We start from the raw sequence: 21,462 nt of genomic DNA on the forward strand, positions 1-21,462 counted from the left end.
TACAAAATGCACCCATGTTTTATATAAAATTCTTTCAATCTTTTCTCTAATCTATTTTTAAACTTATATGGATACATTCTATTTAGTTGATTTGAGAATTTATCCGGATTAAGTTTAATAAAAAAAATTTAATAATGTTATTAAGCCTAATAATTTTTATTTTTTTGTGTTTTTGAAAAATGTACCCATGTTTTAGTACAATAATTTCTTGGTTAGTTTTGATGAACATGCCTGTGTGTGTACACACACACACAATACATTGGAGAGTATAATTCATCTTTAATATTTTTAATCCTATAAATTATGGGTTTTATTTAAAATCTCATTAAAATAAATAACTACAAATTTTATTTTTAATTTAAAAATATAATAACCTACATAGAAATATATTATTACATTAATGTCATGGACTTCTATCAAAAACTAAAACCTACAAAATTTCAGTCAAAGAATATTGAAATACTGGTAGTTAGGGAACGTATCCAAAATGTCATTTTTTTAGGTTTCCGTTAAATTCCACTAATCATAATAAGATCATCACAAACTATCTTTTATTAAACTCATTGACTTGGCAAGCAATCAGTTAGCATGTTCAGGTAATAACCACACAAGCTACAGTACTACACTTGATACAGATCAAACAATGCAGAATCATGTACGCAAACCGTGTAAGAAAAGCAACACGAAAACATGTACGCAGACTAACTGCGGGAATTTCAGAAATATAAAAGCGTACAAGCTTCCATAACCTAAGGAGTGGTTTCAAGGAACGGATAATCAGTGTAGCCAATAAGCGGCTCAGACGCAGTAGAATGTCTCTCTGTTGTACTTGTTTAGAGGAGCATTAAGCTCAAATCTCTTTGGCAAATCCGGATTCGCCAAGAAAATACGGCCATAAGCAATAAGATCTGCACGGCCCTCGGCCACACCATTGTTCCCTTCTTCCTTGTCATAACCACCAGCAGCAATGAAGGTACCATTAAAAGCGTTTCTCATCGATACAAGACTCTGGGGGCAATCACTCTTTTCTCCAATTGTCTTCATCCTCGGCTCAACCATATGGCAGTACACGATCCCATACTTGTTCAATGAATTGGCCAGATAAAGGCCCAACGCTTCAGGATCTGAATCCCCTGATTCCATATAGTTGGCAAATGGAGATAATCTAATTCCAACTTTATCGGCTCCTATCTCGTTAGCAATAGCTTCAACAACTTCCAGAGCAAATCGACAACGATTCTCCATAGATCCGCCATATTGGTCTGTTCGATCATTCACTTGATCTTTCGTAAACTGATCAATAAGGTATCCATGGGCCCCATGAATTTCCACTCCATCAAAGCCTGTATATCAGACAAACAATTTCAGTGCACCAAATATTATTTGTAATCTAGCATTTTAAATGAGGCATGCCGTTATAATGTAAGGTTAGTTAACATGTAATCTAACGTGAACTATTGTCACACACCTAATCAAACTGCAAATTATATTCATGGCTTTAACTACATTTGTAAGATTAAGGATGGTGCTTATGTTGAAAGCAATATATATTTTTTTTTGGTCAAACAATAAATTTGTTAGATTAGGGAGACGACGGGGGTTGAACCCAGACAGTGGTGCAAAGGCAACACTCCTCTCTACCACTATGGTATAGGGTCACTTGCTGTTGAAATCGATTTTGAGTTCTCGCAAATTTTATTTCATACTTAAGTAAAGACAAATTACCAGCTTCCATAGCATTCCATGCAGCAAGTCTAAAATCATTAACAATTTGTGGAATTTCATCTGTCCTTAATCGTCTTGGAGGCGTGAATTCAGGAACATCAATGCCATTTAATGGTATCGGCTTCTCAGTAGAAGAGATTGGAACTTGCCCATTTGGCTGAAATCCTGTAAGATAAGAAAATGTAGATAGAATCACAATCTGAAAGATTTCTATTACAGGAATATCAAGGCAGCTCTCTGATGCTTCAATGGGCTAACTTTTCGCTTATGATCCGGATGCTTTCAAAGACACAAACTGAAGTCATAAAAGTGTGTTAGAAACGCACCGGTATTTGAAACCCTCCCTACATGCAAAATCTGACAGAAGAAGATGCCACCTTTAGCATGAACAGCATCAACAATGGGTTTCCATGCTTCAACTTGCTCCTTTGTCCATATACCGGGAGTATCTGTGTACCTTCGCATATTAAAGAAACAAAAATGTTGTCAAACTTTGAAAGGAAGAAAGTACACATTTAAATGTATGTTTTCCATTTAAAATTTGACATAAAAGAAACTTGAAAAAAGCTAATCTTTGTGAAGTTACCCTTGAGCTGTGTCAGAAACTCCAGTGGCTTCAGTTATGAGAAGACCCCCGTTAGATGTTCTCTGGGAGTAATATAAGATCGCATGCGGCTGAGGAACATATCCGTACGATCTTTGTCTACCCATTGGTGCTAAGACAACTCTGCAGATGGCAAGGAAGTATTATGACTAGTTTGATAGGTGTTATTATAACTAGCCCCTTGAAGTATATATTATCAGATCTTGCTAAACAGAACAAAATTTAAGTAATACGACGAAAACGCCAGAAAGGAGATGTACTTTTCCTAGCCAAGTGCCTCTAATATCAAAGATGAATTAGGTAATTTCAGGTCAAGGTCAAGTACTAACTGAGGTGTGATGAGTGCTTCAGAGTTCTAGGCATCATCTATGCATATATTTGCTTTCAAGATCTGGGGCTTACAACGAATTTCAGTAACACCTGTCCAAGTTTATTTTCTTTAAGAATTGACTAATTTAGTTGCTAAATATGTTTCCAAATGAACAAAACCCAACTGCCCAAATCTCAACTTCTCCAGCAGAATACAAATTTTTTTTAAAAAAAAAAAGAAAAAAAGAAAACATAAAAATCAATGCAGAATGTTGAAGAATATATTGTAGAAAAGGTTGAGCGACTGAGTTAAGGTACCTATGAGAAAGATTGAAGTTTCCAAGTTTGTAAGGAGTAAGGAGAGGGATTGTGGGACCACCTACTTGAGTTTGATTAGTGGTAGCCATTTGAACTCAACTGGGTTCAGAGCTAGATCCTACTTTTGTGTTTGGTTTTTTGTTTGATTTTATTTAATCTGCACGGATATTTATACAGAATGAGGATCCTCTTCGGATCATTTTTATGAGGATCTTGAGATTCTTCAATTACATTCATTCATTATATATTATGCAATCAGAAATTATTATAATTTTTTTATATAAAATTAAATATAAATAATACTTGATGAAAATTGATTGCACGATATATAATGAACGAATGTGATTGAAGAATATCAAAAATCCTCACAAATAAGATCCGAAGAGAATCCTCATTCGTTAGGGAGAGGAGGAAGAGAAACTCAAAAGCAACACTAGTACCAGCACAGACCCCTTCCCCTCCTCCTTCCTCCTGGGAGGCATAGGCAGTGGTGGGCGGGGGGATCCTTTTTCAAGGGACACCACACCACCAATGATGTCTGCCAATTTGGACACCAACAACGACCATTTGACCAGGAAGAAGTACTAGAGTAAAATTGGCAGTTCCTTGACAAAACACTTAAGTTTGTAATATTTTAAATTAGTGCATTTTTTAATTGTAATTATTTTTGTCTAAATTTATCTGTTATGCTCTAGATCACAAAAATAACAAGCATTTCAGGAACATCTGCATGCATACGCATTCATATGGATATAGTCTAGGTTTGAGTTCAGTGGGCTATTTAATTTTGACTTAAATTTTGAGTTGTATTGTTCATTAAAAGAAGAATATTGGGTTTATCTGTATAATTAATGTTAGAAATACTAAATTTTAAACAAAATATGCAAATCAAATAATGTGTTATCAATAGAAAAAAAAAACACGTTAATCAACACTTAATTAATAATTCAATTATCAACAACCATACCATTTGATTTACAAAATTTAGTTCAATTATCGGTACTATTCACTTACAATACATTTTTGTCATTTTGATTAAAACTCAAACTTTTTAAACCTTTTTCATTAATTTTCCTTTATATTTTAACTAGCATTGTAGTCGTCGTGCTGCATAACCTAGCTTTTGTTTTCCACAAATTCAACATGGTGATAATGTCCTTGTGGATTTTCATCTTTATCGCTCACTTTGTTATCTCATTATATCTTAAATGATAAGTGCTTAGGCCTTATCATTTTGTGGCTCACGTGTTTTGAAAGGGATAAGAGAGTCTAGAATTTTATAACGAGGGGGTCATAATTTTGGCCAAATTTTTTTATTGGATTATTTTGTCGAGTTCCTAATTAGTACCTACCTACCGGGTTGTGGTGCATTCTGTCTATCTCTGTTGGGGCCTTGTTGAGTGAGACATTTTATCAAACGCAACATACGGACCGTATGGTCGCACACAAGAAATAAGGGATGAAAGATAATAGAAAGAAAGAAGTAAATTTACAAATAACTACACATAGAGTTACACAAAAGAAATAGCACGCTGTAATTTCGTGTTTTTACTCATTCTTTTAGTTTATGTATGTATGAGTCGTATACAAATATAAATTGAGGCTATGAAGCTATTGAGGTCATGAGCAGCCAACAACTCATATTAAATCCGCCACTAAAGAGTGGGAACCTAATCCCTTATTCGAGCAAATTTACAACCTATTGTATAAAATATATTTATTCGTTGGCAAATTCAACTATGAACTAATTAATTCCAAAGGTCCTAGCTGGTGGGCGTCAAAAACTACCTGCTATTTGTTTTCTTCCGCCACCCACCAACCATAAATAATACCTACTATTTGTTTGTCGAAGTAGCAACGCGGAAGACGATATGTATCTGCACGTAATCGGACATCTGTATCCAATTATACGATAGCCCAGTGCACGTAATTGATGGTTTTTCCTTTCTTCCGACCCTCACCGTCACGAGAAGGACTCGAGTGTGCCCACTATTGGCGGTGGGTTCGGGTGTTGTGTGAGAGGGGGTGAAACGCAAATAGGACTGAGTAAACATATAAAAATCAGAAGGAATAGGATAGCAACGATTTTGTGTGCGTGGGGCCGTATGACCATCCCGGTCTGGTTTCTGGATGAAAGAGTTGTTGGTTGATTAGGTCTAAACTGTCATTTTATTATTTGTAGCGAGCTGTTAGTTTGAATAATTAGGGTTGTTAGTGATCAAGGGCTGAGATTAAATCAATTTGTAGCAGGCTGAAATGTGGGCAAGTGTCAAGATCTCATAGGGTCTTGTAATGAATGGTTGGATGAGCTCATAGGCTCTCCTAGATTCTCTCCCTCTCTAATGATTATGTAAATGCTGATGTGATGAAACGAGCACACACATAAGAGCATTTGAGCTCTTTCTGAAATTCAGAGCACTCTCTCTCTCTCTAAATCTTCTTCCTCTCTGTGCTAAATTGCTGCAAATACACCATCAAATAGTTCAGATTCTGACATGGTATCAAGAGCCTAAGTTCGATTTCAGATTGGGCGTTGATTTATGTGAAATTGTGCTAGAGAACACAACGAGAAACTCTCAATTTTAATTCCTATTCAAGTTGAAATGGCTGGGTCTGGAAGCAGCGATTTACAAGCTCCCGTTTTTGATGGAACGAAGTTCGAGTTTTGGAAGGTGAGAATGATCACCACTTTCAAATCGTATGGAATTTGGAAACTGGTAGACAAAGGGATTGTTGCCTAGAGTCGAAGAAGAAGAAGAAGGAAAAAGGGAAAACAAGGAAGGAGAAAGGCGAGGAAGACTCATCCTCATCGGACGATGATGAAGGAGACGACAATGTGTTTATTGCTCACATGGAGGATCAATTCATGAAAGATGCTAAAGCACTGGAAATTATTTAAAGTGCAATTTCTAAGGAGATCTTCCCTTGGATTATGAATCAAGAGACATCCAAGGGTGCTTGGGATCTACTCCAAGAGGAATTTCATGGCGATGAACAGGCAAGGTCTGTCAAACTTCAAAGCTTACGTAGTGAATTTGAGTATATGAGGATGAAAGAAAATGAATCTCTATCTACCTATCGTACTAGACAGTTTGAACTAATTAATCAAATGAAATCTTATGGTGAGAACCTCACTCATCAAAGAGAAGTTCAAAAGGTTTTGATTAGTTTGTCTAGTAAATATGATCCAATCTGTGTTGTGATTGAAACAACTTCTGATTTGAATACTGTGACTGTACAAGAGGTAGTTGGATCTCTTAAGAGCTATGAACTTAGGCTCAGTAGACATGATGATGATGATGATGCAAGCTCTGGGCATGCATTATCTAGCATGAATCTTGGGTCAAAACCATAGAATAGGCTATTAGCTCAAGGAAATCACAGTAAGGGAAAGAAGAATTGGAAGTCTAAGCCTAAGAAATGGGAAAACAAAACTCACCAGACTGTGAGAGTAGGTGAGATCACTGAGGGTATCAAACAAAAGTGCAAAATCTGTGTTAAAGCTTACCTTGGAGAGTGTTGGTTTAAGGGAAAACCTAAATGCCATAACTGCAAGAGATTTGGACATGTAGTGAAAGATTGTCATCAGCCAAAGAAAACTCATATTGCAAACTATTTGAACCATGTTCAAGACAATGCAATGATGTTCTATGCTCGTCATAAGGCTTTTGTGCAAGAAAACAGTGGCGTTTGGTATCTAGACAATGGAGGGTAACATTTTCACTAGAACTTGTACACACAGATGTGTGTGGACCCATAAGTGAGACTCTTGGTGGAAACAGATACTTCCTTACCTCCATTGATGACAAGTCAAGGATGTGCTGCGTCTATTTCTTGAAGTGTAAGTATAAGGTATTCAGAATTTTTAAAATGTTCAAGGCTATGGTTGAACTACAAACTGTTCATAAGTTGAAGAAGCTCATAAGTGACAGGGGAGGAGAGTATACATCTCTAGAATTTGAGAAGTTTTGTGAAGATGTTGGTATTGAAAAGGAACTCATTGTTGCTTATTCTCCCTAGCAAAATGGCATTGCTAAGAGGAAGAATCGTACCATTATAGAGATGGCAAGAACCATGCTCTATGAAAAGAAGCTACCACTCAAGTTCTGGGGTGAAGCAGTTCACACTGCTGTCTACCTACTTAATAGGTGTCCTACAAAAGCATTGGAGAACAAGACTCCCTTTAAAGAGTTTTGTGGTAGAAAACCAGGAGTAAAGCACTTGAGAATTTTTGGTTCTGTGTGCTACACTCATGTGCTAACTCAGTTAAGGTAGAAACTGGATGAAACTGGACAGAAAGGTATATTTGTTGGATATGGGACAAGAGAGAATGGCTATAGAGTGTATGATCTAAAAAGCAACAAGATCATTGTTTCTAGAAATGTCATGTTTGATGAAGATGCAGTGCTCAATTGGGAGAATACGGAGACAGTGCACATCCCTCTGCCCTATTCATAAGCTAATGAAGGTGTAAGCATAACTGAGATTGAAAATGGTGTATGTGAGGAATCTAATATTGGTTCTTCTAAGTCGAATGATTAACAACTGGTGAAGAGTGTATTACTGGTGTACACATTAATGTTTCTAATGTTGTGAATGTGGAGAGTGAGATCCAATTCATAGAAACTTATGACAATACACCAAAGAAGTGGAGAAACTTAAATGAAGTGTTTGCTCAGTGTAGACTCAGTGTCATTGACCTTGAAAACTACAATGAAGCCTATCAAGATGAAGCTTGGAAGAAAGCAATGAATGATGAGATCTCTATGATTGAGAAGAATGGTACTTGGGAATTGGTTGATAGACCAAGTGATAAACCCATTGTTGGAGTAAAGTAGATTTTTAAGACCAAGCTAAATCTAGATGGCACTATACAGAAACACAAGGAAAGATTAGTTGCCAAAGGTTACACTCAAAAGCGTGAATTGATTTCAATGAAACTTTTGCACCAGTGGCTAGATTGGACACTATAAGGACTCTTATTGCTTTGGCAGCACAGAAAGGGTGGAAACTGTTCCAGTTAGATGGGAAGTCTGCTATTATGAATAGGATCCTTGAAGAATAAGTGTATATAGATTAACCAGATGGGTATCTTGTCAAGGGAGAAGAACACAATGTATACAAGCTAAAGAAAGCCTTGTATGGACTGAAGCAAGCTCCCAGAGCTTGGTATAGCAATATTGACACCTACTTGGTGCAGTGTGGGTTTACAAAAAGTCCAAGTGAACCTACTCTATATGTGAAGCATAAGGAAGGACAGGGAACTTTAATTGTTTCAATATACGTGGATGACATTGTCTACACTGGAAGTTGTTCATAGATGATTGAAGATTTCAAATGTGACATTATGAGTAAGTATGAGATGACAGACTTAGGACTGGTGCATCATTTCCTGGGAATTGGAGTTATTCAACAAGAAATGAGCATATTCATCCCCAAAGAATAAATGATATGAGTGTCAAAATGTAACAACTTGTCCCTAATTTTACGATTTTATTAATTTTAAAAGAGTAAATTGACAAAAATGCCCCTTGATGCGAGATTATTGACTTTCTTGACTATCATTTCGTGACGCATACGAACTATTATTTTATCATATTCTCGAAGTACTTTATCAAATTTGAAGTTACGATGAAGATTTTATGAATTACGGAGCATGAAGGGTGATTTGGTAATTTTACATTCACGGGGGATAATTTTTTTTGTTGTCTTTTATGACTTTGGGTTGTGTGCCAAGTAGCTAGGGCTCACACCCCACTCTTTCCTCTCTCCCGTGCCTTCCAAATCTATCGGACTGCTCATTTAAAAAAAAAAAAATTCTTCTTTTCTCTCTTTCATTTCACTCTGTTCTACCTCTCAGCTCCTTCTCATCTCTCTCTCTTTCTGCAAGTGCATAGAGACCATGCCACATCACACCACCCTCGCCGGAACGTTGGAGCACCGATCCACCACCACCAGCCACTTACGACGATGGCCACTCCGACGAGCGTCAAAAATCCAGATCACCACCTCACCTTACTCCCTACACTCTCAAACTCTCTCATCTCAAAGTTTCCCTCATCTCTCTGCAAGCACCAAGATGGTGCAACGGCAAGCTTTACTAGAAAGTCACCTCCTCCATGGGAAGGTACCCAACTCACCACACCACTCTATCTCTCTTTCTCACGTCACCACCGATGCCATTTTCCCAGCGAGTTCTTATGTTTCGACCAAGGTAAGCCTCGGGTCACCTCTCTTAGAGAGCCATTGTTCATGTTGCTAAACTTCTCCAGAAAGACATGAGAATTAGAGTGGGGGATGGTCCTCCTTCATGGTTTAGAAGAAATGTTAAGATGCATGATGTCTGATTTGGTGAAGTTTGATATAGAAACACAATTGGGAGGAAAGTTCCCCAGATTCTGACGATTCGTGAGCATTTGCTCACTTTCAAATGACATTTCTGGCCATATCCAACCATGAGTTGGTCCCATGTCGGAATATATAGATTCCCCTCATTCCCAACTTTACATCCATATATAAATTGCTGGTTACATATGAGATTTGAGCTCGTTTAGAGCTTTGGAAATCGGCCTAAAAAACTGGCCAGATTTCTGGTTTCACGAGGGAGGCAAGTACGATGGTACTCACAAGCGCGTGGGGGTTATCCAGTGCTCGGCGCGTGCGACGACCCATAAAGAAACCCGAGGTCCCACCTTAGGTTTCTCAATGTGCTGAATCTGAATATGCCCTCCATTTTTCGAAATTTTATTGTTTTAAAATAGTTCCTTTATTATTATTAGTCGTACTTTATACAAAAATGCATATTTATGTTAGTACATTATATATTTATGTGAATGATTTCGTTTCTAGGTGAAACGCATTGTAAGAACCTCCCATGCCATTGAGTTGGGTTCGACCCGACGACATGATCTGTGAGTGGGTCTTTGCTTTTAGATATTATATATTTATTTAGTTTCTATTTTATATTTATTAAAGAATTTTCTACGTTACACTTAGATTAGACTAACGTTTTTAGAAATTAGCGTATTAATGGAATGTACGAAAGTATGCTAAATCTTACGGGATGCACAAGTAGGCAAACTACTATGGGATTTTATTTATGACCCTGATTAATATTTTATTGAATAGAATTATGTCGATGTGAATTATTGATTTACCGTTGCATTATCGCATTCACGTTATATGCTCATCGTGTGCCACACTGGTGTCAATAATCGCCCGGGCCAGGACCAAGCTTCACGTGTATGTTCACATTGCACCGTACGCTCACTTTGGATCCATTGTAGGTGCCAGTCCTGTCCTACATTGCTATAGGCAATTAGGACTCGTATCTAACGTGCATAGCACCAATCTTCACGTGATTGTAGTACTAGAGCGTAAATCATTATTACACCCACTCTTGTTCATGTCAGAATATCTCTGCATGAACTCATGTGTCAATATATGTCGATGAGCACCCGATATTACATGTTTGTTTATGCAAGATATTGTGATTACCGATTGTCATATGTTTTATAGGTGAAATATTTATGTTTTGCAGTAAGTTTTCATACTATACATAGTATGTATATTTAGGAAACTATATTTGTTTTACGACAAGGGATTATTATGTTTTTGAAAAGGTTTTTACAGAACTTTATTTTTAGGCCCACTCACCCTTGTTTTTCGCCCATCCAGGTTTTAGTGGCAAAGCTTTCGTGTAGATGAGGATTTGTGGCAAATCTTGGTATAGGTGACTACCTTTGATTGTATAATTCTCATCTTACCTCTACTGAACTTTACTTATGCTCTTCATCATGTGTGAATTGGGTTCAATCCTGCTCACATGCACACTCTTATATTTAGGTACTTTTAGGTTTAAATTTATTCACACTTCCTACATCACTACACTTTATGGTTTCGTCGCCTTCCTGGTGTCAGCCAGCACATCTCGATTCAGAATCTAGGTGGACATCTCGGGTCAGGGTGTGTCACAAAACCCTGAGAGTAACCAGGAATAAATTTCCGACCATGAACAATTGCATAATTGATAGATATGCAAAAGCAATGAAAATAGATTGGACGACCCTAAAAAATAAACTCATTTCGAGCCTTCCAATTAGCTGAAATAATAGAAAGACCCGCAAAAATTCATAGATTGTGCAATTGTTTGGAAGAGTGCTTACAGACTTAGTCATCCCTAAAAAAACAACCAAAGAATCTGAAAGAGACAAAGAGGTATCAAATTGACATGCTAACCACCTCCAAAGTTTCCTAGGTATTCGACACCGGAGAAAAGATGAGTAGTAGATTCTTTAGAAATACAAAATAAATAACAAATGGATGCCAAAGAAACACCATTTCGTTGTAGCACACCCTCTGAAGAAAGTTTATCATGAAAAAGCCTCCAAGCCATAATAGATAGTCGTGGAGGAATAAAATGTTGTCATATAACCTTAGCCCACAATCACTATGTCTCATTCGAATAAGGTGATAACCAAAAGAAAAAAAAAACTTCCCAGTAGGTGAAGGCTCCGAAATCAATTTGTCATCGTCAACATTTAAGGGCACAAGGCAAACGTAAGATCTGTTGCACCATAAAAGGGAATAAATTTAAAGAATAATCTGGCAAAGACCAACTCTGTGCTTCAATAACATCTGAAACCCGAGGAAGAACCTTAGGTGAAATGACCGAAGATGAAGGAGGCTAATAATAGGTTCATCCAACCATTTGTCAAACCAAAAGGAAACTGACCTTCCATCACCAATAATCCAACGACTATTATTATTCAAAATAGGCAAAGCACGCTTCAAATCATGCCACACAGAAGATCGTAAATAAATATTTTGATTTTTGTAAGGCGAAAGAGGAAAACGCTGACAAGCAAAAGAATCCCGCATAGAAGAGGATTGTAAAGCATCTCATCCAAAACTAAGCAAAGTCGTCAAGTTCAAAGAAGCTAAATCACGAAGATCAAGCCCACCTTCATTTTTAGGTCCACACACGATACTCCAATCAATAGTTACCAACTTCTGGGAAGTTAAATCCCCTGACCAAATAAAATCTCTTGCGCAAGTAGAAATATGCTTTAAGACGCAATATGGCAATTGATAAACCGAGAAGCTATGGAGGAATAATCTTTGATAAACGGACTGCACCAATTGAAATCGTCCATCCATTGAGAGAAGTTTACCTTTCCAACCTGAGAGGCGAGCTTTAGCCTTGTCTACCAAAGCTTGAAAGTGAATTCTCCTTGGCTTACCACGAAAAATGGGTACCCCAAGATAAATGAAAGGAACAACACCCAAACGAAAGCCAAGGTGCCTAGAGACATGCGCTTTACTATGGACTAAGGAGAAGCCGAGATAAAAAGTACTCTTAGATGGATTAACAAGTTGCCTCGATGCACAACCATACTTATCCAAGAAATTTCGAAGAGAACGAAGGGATCAAACATTCCCAAGACAAAAAAGTGAAAAGATCATCAGCATATAACACATAAGTAGGAAGGCAACAACCTCATGGAGCTGAAATAGAAGTAATCCATCCAGTAGAGAAAAGCAAAGATAAACCTTCGCTCAAAGCTTCATCTGCTAGACAAAAAAGAAGTTGAGAAAAAGGGTCACCTTGATGTACCCCCTGGGAGAAAGAGAAGAACCCATGCGGTGTGCCATTTACTGAAATTAAAAGGCGAGCTATCTGTTATAAAACACGCACCCAATCCACAAAGATACTAGAAAAACCAAAACTAGAAAGCACATAGAGAAGAAAATTCCAGTTCAAAGTATCAAAAGCTTTAGCAATGTCGATTTTTATGCCTACGTTACCGCCCAAAGCCTTTTTGTTCATAAAATTGAACCCTTCTAAAACTAGCCCAATGCAATCAGAAATACGTCTACTTGCCAAAAATGCCGTTTGTTGAGGAGAAATCATGCGAGTGGCAATTGGGATATTTGATTTTCATCATTTCCTAAAAAATCCGTGACTAATAAGTAGACCAAATAATCATGGACTATGCGAGGATTAAGAGAAAAAGTGACCATAGTCGGGGCCGATAGTCGTATAAAATGAAAGAGCTAAAGCGATCGATGACTAATGGAATGTCGGAAAGTTTCTAGTCACTTTCACTTCAGGTATTCATCTGATTATCAAAGTTTCGTCAACTGTTGCGAATTAATGTGTCATGTCCTAGTGGCGGGGTTAGGAATTTACAACTATAGGGTCAAAAATAGCTTTAAAAAATCAATTTTATTTATAATTGTCCATGACGTGTTCTCATATTTTAGAAACGTCATATCATAGGATCATTATCAATAGAACCAAATACATCTTTTTCTGTGTGTACAACTAAACTACCATTCAACCATTGATCCTCCACTCTATTACGATGTGGATTCTTTACAATATTCGTCACTGAAAATGTTTTTTCAGCATAAACAGTCGCAACTGGTAAAATTAATACTGATTTGACTAGCAAGTATACCAAGTGATAATGTATATTCCCCTTTTCCTCCACCAACTTCTGTGCAAAACTATTCATTTCTTTCAAAACAGAAAATTCACTATGCAAAGACATGTTATAAATATAATTCTTAAGTTCAAAAGAGAATATTTTAATCAAACTTATCAGGCTACCATAGTGTGAGCTCCAACGTGTATCACTTGCATGTTTGACACTTGGTGTCTTGATTCAAACCTTGCCACTTAAAAGAGTAGATTCGTGTTAATTAAAAAATAATTAATTAAAGATTCATATTAATTAAAATTCCTTATTATTCATCTGCATGCTGGTATAGGGGTCAAAAAAATTTCAAAAGGACATTATTTACAAACTTATTTGGGTAAAGGAATGCCCATGGCTGCGCATATAACACACCCGGTACAGAGGAATAGTTTGGGGGCATTAGCTTTTTATCATTATTTTGACGATATCTTTTAGTTATGTGCATTCTTTATTAGTTGATATTTTGATCTACACTTGGGAGGAACTTGCACAGAATATGAGAGAGAAATGCAATGCAGCCGTTGTTTTTCGTTTGTTGTTGCATGAAATATGATTTGAAAACAAACATCTTGTAGCAGCCCCAATTGCAGAGTGCTATTTTTATTTCAGAAAAATTAGTCTGTTACAATGGCATAGTCAAAATAACTTTCAGGAGGGTCAACTTTAAATAACTATCAGATTAAAAGATAATAAGAAAATTCATACAAAAATAACAATCCTTAGTCTTAATAGAAAAATAATAATAATTCTCACCAATAAACAACAAAATCACAAAGAAAATTGTAAACTAAGAATTAATAACTACCTAATTGATTTGTTGATTTAGAAAAGAACTCCAAAGATGAACAAGTGAAGGCTTACTGTCTTGGAGTTGGAGGAGAAATTTTTCATTGTGCTCGGAATATGGGTGGTAGTGGTACAACACATGTTATTATATAAGTCACGGAAAGTTATATTTTTTAAGTTGTTAAATTTTTTAACACAAGTATCTCACCACTTTTATAGTGACATGTGATGTACCATTCCGTGTCCTAGGCACATTGAAATTTTTCTCGAGTTGGAGATGCCCGATTCTATAAATGGGAGAAGTTTAAAAAAAAAAAAAATTTATTTTTTATTTTTTATTTTTTTTATTGATGGAGGAGAAGTTTAAAGTTTAATGCTAATTGATTGATTACCTTTTCAGTTTATCTAATTCTCGTAATTTCTAAATATTATATGGAATTATTATTGGCACTCTAAAATTCTCATTCTACCCTCCAAATTTTCTATATTTAGAAAGAAAAATATACTTGTGAAGAGTGTAGAATAAGAATTTTAAAGTGCCAATAATACTTCCCATATTATAAATGTATTAATAATAAAATAAGATAAAAATGTGAGAAATAACTCTATCATATTGGGGCTCTTCAGTCAACTAACAAATAAAGCCATCAGGGCTAAGTTGTTTGGTGGGCCGCAATGGTCAATATATAAGAATATAACAGGTTATTAATAAATTATAAGATAATATATACTAATTTAATGAGAATCATTAAAAGTTCAGTAGGGTTAAATGATCGCTCCAATCACAAGGCGGCTCCGCTCCTCATATGTTAACCGTGAGCTTCTTCAAGAAAAAAATTAGTTTAAAACGTGCCTTGTGATTTTTGTAATTGATTGTTTTTCAAAAAACATTTCATCATTCATTCGTTATGTATGAGCGCGTTTGTATCCTGTAAAGTTTGAGGAAAAGGTGATTGATGGCCGCGTTAGTGTTGTACCACTTCCACTCAAACGTTGAAAAGAGAACAAATAGCAAAGCGTAGAGACAAAACTGCCAACTAGGATGTGTGTCTAGTTGATGAGTTTTGTAAGTCTTTTTGTACTCAGTTCTCTTAGTGTTTGTATTGGCTTGGGAGCCTGAGGATTTTTCCAGTGGTGAGTTTTGCCTTCTTAAATCCTACATCATGTGGTGAGTTTTGCCTTGTTAAATCCTACATCATGTGTGCATATTTAATTTATCTTTTTAATTGTATATGTGTTGTGAATGTGAAAATTAAGTTGAACACTGTATTTGAGTTGGAATTTTAAGTTGGATCCTATTCAACCCCCAACACCCCCCCCTCCCTCCTCCTCCTCTCTCTCCTCCTCCTCCTCCTCCTCCTCCTCCTCTTCTCTCTTTTTTTGACTTTATACTAGTAGCCATTCTAGAACTTTCAAGAGGCAAATGTTTCACTACCAAGAAACCATAACCTTCTTATTCATTTCATCAACCAAGGGGGGTGTATTCAATTTGGATTCTAATGAATTGTAACATAAATAAATTATCATGGAGTTTATGGATTTTATTTGATTGACATAGACTCATTTGGATTGAAAAGGAATTCTACGTAAATATTGTTTAATGAATTTTGATGCAGTTTTTGTACATTCACCTTTTGTGTAGGATTTTCATTTGAAACTCACTTCGCCTTGTTACTCTATTCCAATTACTCCAATTAACACAGCAAATAACGTTTCATTGCAGTGATGGAAAACAATCACGCTTATATACCTTGGTTCATGTTCGATAATCACCGATTCTCCTCCTCCCTAGAATCAAAACCACTTGGACTTTCTTAACTGTTAGATTCTACCACCTATGTTAGCTTCCATCTTTTTGTTGTAAAAACATGTTGTCACTCATGTGGAGGAATATTTTCGTCAATCCACTTCCTAGGGAACATTTGTAGCTTTATATATGGATTGTGGGTGCATGTGTTTCTTCTGTGTTTTTGGTTCTCCGTTACTTAAATTTACTAAAATTTCAAATTAGTTATTGTTTAACATTGCAGTATGTGTTTTGTATCAGGTTTGTTGTGATGACTACTGGATAATTGCTAAAGACAATAGTCCTAGTCTAATAGGTCCTTATGCACAGAATTTCATGACCCCCATTATTTAGAAAGTGTCAACCAGAAGGATGTATAGAATGAAATTGGAGTAGAGAACCAGATAGCCTGATGGGTACAACTTGAGAGAACTTAGAAGCCTATATAGGAACTCAAATGGTGATGAAGAACCGGATTCAATGAGAAGGAAAACGAGGAAGAAGAAACGGCCCATGTTTGAACATTATAGAAAAGAAACTGATCTCGGTACCATAGAGTTTGATTTGGGGGTGGTTTTTCCTGTTAGACTAAACATATAAACCAAGATCATGAAACATGAATAAGAGCCATCAAAACACAAACCATAGTTCATAACTATTGTACAGCTCTTACCTGCAGATGCACCAGAAGAAGAAGCCATAGTCGATCTTGGCAGCAAAACAAGTAGTAAACCTTCTCCTCTTTCCAGATTTAAAATGCTCAAACAAATAATAGGTCTTGGTCCTAGACAGAGCATAATATCTGTTAGAGCATATATAGAACATAATCCTAGCCAAAACCAAAAAAGATTTTCTATTAAAATCCATATAGAAAACTGAAATTGTTTCCTTATACAATAAGGAATTAGCTTCTCGTTCTATTTGAATCCTAGAACAACATGGATTGATAATCCATACTCATTAAGACTTTCTATCAAACTTGAGACGAATAACCGATTCTCCAGACTCATACTTATGCTCATATTCTTACATTTCCAAGTTCCAAGGAATTCAAAGAAGCTATGAAATGACACTTTTATAACAATTGCAGGTCTTACAAGTTAACCACAAATGATTGGTACAAGGTTAAGGCTCATATTCATGCCCTTGGCAAGTGTATGCTTCTAATGACCAATCTGATAGGCAATCTTATTTATATGTTAAAACATTTGTTCCAAATCATACTTGTGGAAAAGATGAAAACAATACAAGTAGTGTGACCAGTAGTTAGTTGGCTGAGAGATGAGCTTATGATTGGAGATTAATCCTAATATGGATGTTAAGACAATGAAAGTTACAGTGAGGGATAATCCGTTATAATCCCTTTCCAAATGATAGGATTGTGAGGGATAAGTTTGTTTTGTTCCAATCCCCTTCTAATCAAGGCATTCTCTCTCACAACAAAGACATAGTCCTAGTGTCATCACCGGTCCAATAGATGTTTTATATCTGAAAAAGTGCATCACCCATTCTAATCATTTGAAGATGAAAAATCATTGACCACTAACCTCAATGTACTTTGACTTTTAAGAGTTACCCATTCCAATCTAACCCTACAGACTAAATGAGGCCATAGATTACAAAGAGAGCTTCTAAAACAGCCTTCGCTCGGAGAATCAAAAATGCCATGCAGTGAGAACATCTAAAGGAAACGAGTTGATCCTCAATAAACGCCTCAACAGAATGACATGGCTTCGTTAAAGCATCTGCCACAAAGTTAACTTCATGTAAAACATGATAGAAGCTGATATGATCAAGCATCCCATGTTTGTCAACATAAAACAAGTATCTTTACGAGTTTAGTAAGGTGGGAGTTGCCAGAGGAGAAACCAATTCGAGCCGCGAAGCAGACTCTAACCTGCAGAGGAAGGAGGAGACGGGCAAGCTTGGATCAATGGCTGCAACATCTTGAGAATAAAAGGCACAAATAGGATCAATTGGTTGTACTTTAGATAGGGATAAGAATTGATTTTCTTCTTTCGCAAATGTTACTTATTTACTTTTTTACAACAGTTCATTCCGGCTGTTATATGGTACAACATTGAACAGAGAGTACAACTTTTCCGGCCTCCTAGTCCGGAACCCTCCCAAACATTGGACACTACACGATGCAGCACGAGCTAACATGGGATACAAACGTAAACCCTCGAAGAACAAAGTTTTTTGGAATCTACTGGAGTTCGGTGAAAAGCGAAAGGTTTATTTTATAATAATTGAACGATGATTACATAACAACTGTAAGTCTGTAAGGCTTAAATAGACATAACCCTTGGGAAGCTCAAGGTATTCTTAGGGAAAGTAAAAGAAGATTGGACGTTAAACGAAAGTTCGATTTTTTATTACAAACTTAAAAATGAGGTTTTGAAAGTCTAAACGACCTCGGATAGTAAAAATAAATCATACGTCACAGCAAAGCAGCGTGTTTGAACAGGGACATCGCAATTTTTCTGAAAAATATCATGAGCCCAAAACGGAACTCGGACACCAAATCTATAAATTCCCACTGTACCCTTTTGTATCCTTCGGTCCATTTCATCTTCAATCCACTCGGTCATCTGTTCTACATCGCTACAATACTATAATGCAATAATACACAACACCGTGCAATACAATGTAGTTGAAAAACAATCTATCTAAAATAGTACAGACTCAATCGGATGAACCAGAGGAGCCCGTGTTCAAGTTTCCATATTTTGCGGTAAATTTAAGTAGTGGCTTCAAGAAATGGATAATCAGTGTAACCAACGACGGGATCAGATACGTAGAATGTCTCTCTTTTGTACTTGTTTAGAGGAGCATTAAGCTCAAATCTCTTTGGCAAATCCGGATTCGCCAAGAAAATACGGCCATACGCAATAAGATCTGCACGGCCCTCAGCCACAGCATTGTTCCCATCTTCCTTCTCATAACCACCAGCAGCAATGAAGGTACCATTAAAAGCCTTTCTCATGGGTACAAGACTGTTGGGGCAATCACTCTTTTCTGCAACTGTCTTCATCCTCGGCTCAACCATATGGCAATACAGGATCCCATATTTGTTCAATGAATTGGCCAGATAAAGGCCCAATGCTTCCGGATCTGAATCCCCTGATTCCATATAGTTGGCAAATGGAGATAATCTAATTCCAACTTTATCCGCTCCTATCTCGTTAACAACAGCTTCAACGACTTCCAGAGCAAATCGACAACGATTCTCCATAGATCCACCATATTGGTCTGTTCGGTCATTCACTTCATCTTTCAGAAACTGATCAATAAGGTAGCCATGGGCCCCATGAATTTCCACTCCATCAAAGCCTGTATATCAGACAAACAATTTCAGTGCACCAAATATTATTTGAAATCTAGCATGAACTATTGTCACACATCTAGATCTAGTCAAACTGCAAATTAAATTATGCCTTTAATTGCATTCGGATTCTGGAAGAGACGGTTCGTTTGCTTATGTTGAAAGCAATTTTGAGTTCTCGCAAATTTTATTTCGTACTTAAGCAAAGACAAATTACCAGCTTCCATAGCATTTCTTGCTGCAAGTCTGAAATCATTGACTATTAGTGGGATTTCATCTGTCCTTAATCGCCTTGGAGGAGTAAATTCATTAATATCAATGCCACTAGATGGTACTTGGGGGCTTAGTGGCTTGTCAGTAGAAGAGATTGGAGCTTGCCCATTCGGCTGAGATCCTGTAAGAAAATATAGATAGAATTACAATCTGAAAGATTTCCATTACAGGAATATCAAGGCAGCGTTCTAATGCTTCAATGGGCTAACTTTTCACTTATGGTCCGAACGCTTTCAATGACACAAAGTGAAGTCATATAAGTGTATGTTAGAAACGCACCGGTATTTGAAACCCTCCCAACATGCCCAATCTGACAGAAGAAGATGCCTCCTTTAGCATGAACAGCGTCAACAATGGGTTTCCATGCTTCAACTTGCTCCTTTGTCCATATACCGGGAGTGTCTGCGTACCTTCTTGTATTAAAGAAACAAAATGTTATCAAACTTTGAAATGAAGCACGTATACAATTAAATGTATGTTTTCCATTTAAAATTTAACATAAAAGAAACTTGAAAAAAGCTAATCTTTGTGAAGTTACCCTTGAGCGGTGTCAGAAATTCCAGTGGCTTCAGCTATGAGAAGACCCCCATTAGATGTTCTCTGAGAGTAATATAAGATGGCATGCGGCTGAGGAACATTTCTGTATGATCTTTGTCTAGTCAATGGTGCTAAGACAACTCTGCAGAAGGCAAGGAAGAAGTATATTATCAGAATGCACCTGCTGCATAGCCTATGACAAGTTAGATAGGAAGTATTATCAGATCTTGCTAAACAGCAAGATTTAAGTAATACGACGAAATATCCAGAAAGGAGACATACTTTTCCTAGTTTATTTGGTTTCAACATCTCGGGCTTACAGCGGATTTCAGTAACACCTGTCCTAGTTACAACGTAAATATACAATGAGCGTATTCTGCACGAGCTCCTAGGAATTCGACAATCAAACAATCTTGAACACAAAGCAAGTAATTCATAGCGGTAGACATCAATATAAACCGACGCAAAAGTTGCAGCAGAAACTCGCAAACGAAACCCTGGTTATCCAACCAATCAACTAAACGAATTCCTTGCTTTGCAAGTAACGTGAACATGCAAATGCTACATAATAAACCATCCAATGAAAGTTGCTGCTTTTATTTCTAAAAATTCAGGATTCTTGCATAGGCAAAAAAACATTTGACAATCACAAAAACTTCCCAGTAACCTGCAACTTGCCCAAAAAATAAGCAGTAATTTCATTTTTCTTGTAAGAAAACCGGGATTTTCTGCAACCCTGTTTCCAAATGAACAAAACCCAGCAGCCCAAATCTCAACTACTCCAGCAGAATAAGTCAACAAAATCTATGCAGAATGTGGAAGAATATAACTTGTAGAAAAGGTTGAGCCTGTGAGTTAAGTTACCTATGAGAAAGATTGAAGTTTCCAAGTTTGTAAGGAGCAAGGAGAGGGCTTGTGGGACCACCTACTTGAGCTTGATTAGTGGTAGCCATTTCAATTCAACTGGGTTCACAGCTCGATCCTTATTTTTGATTTGATTTGATATGCTCTCATATTGGGTATTTATACTGTTCGGGGAGGAGGCAGAGGCGGTGGTAGGCCGGGCGGCTCCTTTTGAAATGTTTGATGACGTTTGTAGTTACGTAATCGTGTTTTTTTTTTTTTTTTTTTTTTTTTTCTTTTTTTTTCTTTTCTAATGTAGGAAGTATTGGACTATCTTCAAAGAAAATGTTAAATTTTAGGCATAAAATTTCAATTTAAAAGTTTGTGGCACTTTAATCATTTTTAAAATTTTGTTATCCGCCGATGTATCAAATTTAAACTATTATTTATCACATTAATTTACTTCTAA

General features: G+C 36.7%; 1 protein-coding gene and 1 pseudogene across 1 annotated transcript; both read right to left on the reverse strand.

Moving 5' to 3' along the window:
- Positions 1-534: 534 nt before the first annotated feature.
- Positions 535-3,109, reverse strand: LOC108867616 (annotated as a pseudogene).
- A 15,433-nt stretch (positions 3,110-18,542) lies between these two features.
- LOC103952517 (putative 12-oxophytodienoate reductase 11) lies at positions 18,543-21,181 on the reverse strand. The gene is made up of 5 exons (XM_009364102.3): positions 21,015-21,181; positions 20,152-20,292; positions 19,893-20,023; positions 19,558-19,734; positions 18,543-19,348 (listed from the first exon to the last, which is right to left on the reverse strand). The coding sequence occupies exons 1-5, from the start codon at positions 21,101-21,103 to the stop codon at positions 18,756-18,758; spliced, it is 1,131 nt and encodes a 376-aa protein (XP_009362377.2). The 5' UTR covers positions 21,104-21,181; the 3' UTR covers positions 18,543-18,755.
- Between the last annotated feature and the right edge of the window lie 281 nt (positions 21,182-21,462).

Source organism: the organism of the source record quoted next, unplaced genomic scaffold (assembly GCF_019419815.1).
Source record: "Pyrus x bretschneideri cultivar Hongxiangsu unplaced genomic scaffold, Pyrus_bretschneideri_v1 Contig2, whole genome shotgun sequence".
In the NCBI taxonomy this organism is placed as follows: domain Eukaryota; kingdom Viridiplantae; phylum Streptophyta; class Magnoliopsida; order Rosales; family Rosaceae; genus Pyrus; species Pyrus x bretschneideri.

What these genes read in the sequence shown, in the direction of transcription:
- LOC103952517 (XM_009364102.3), bottom strand. Translation starts at nt 21,103, where the DNA reads ATGGCTACCACTAATCAAGCTCAAGTAGGTGGTCCCACAAGCCCTCTC. An exon ending in TGGGAGGGTTTCAAATACCG is followed by an intron (nt 19,735 to 19,892) that starts GTGCGTTTCTAA and finishes ATTTTCTTACAG; the next exon opens with GATCTCAGCCGAATGGGCAA. An exon ending in AAGAAATGCTATGGAAGCTG is followed by an intron (nt 19,349 to 19,557) that starts GTAATTTGTCTT and finishes TCTGATATACAG; the next exon opens with GCTTTGATGGAGTGGAAATT.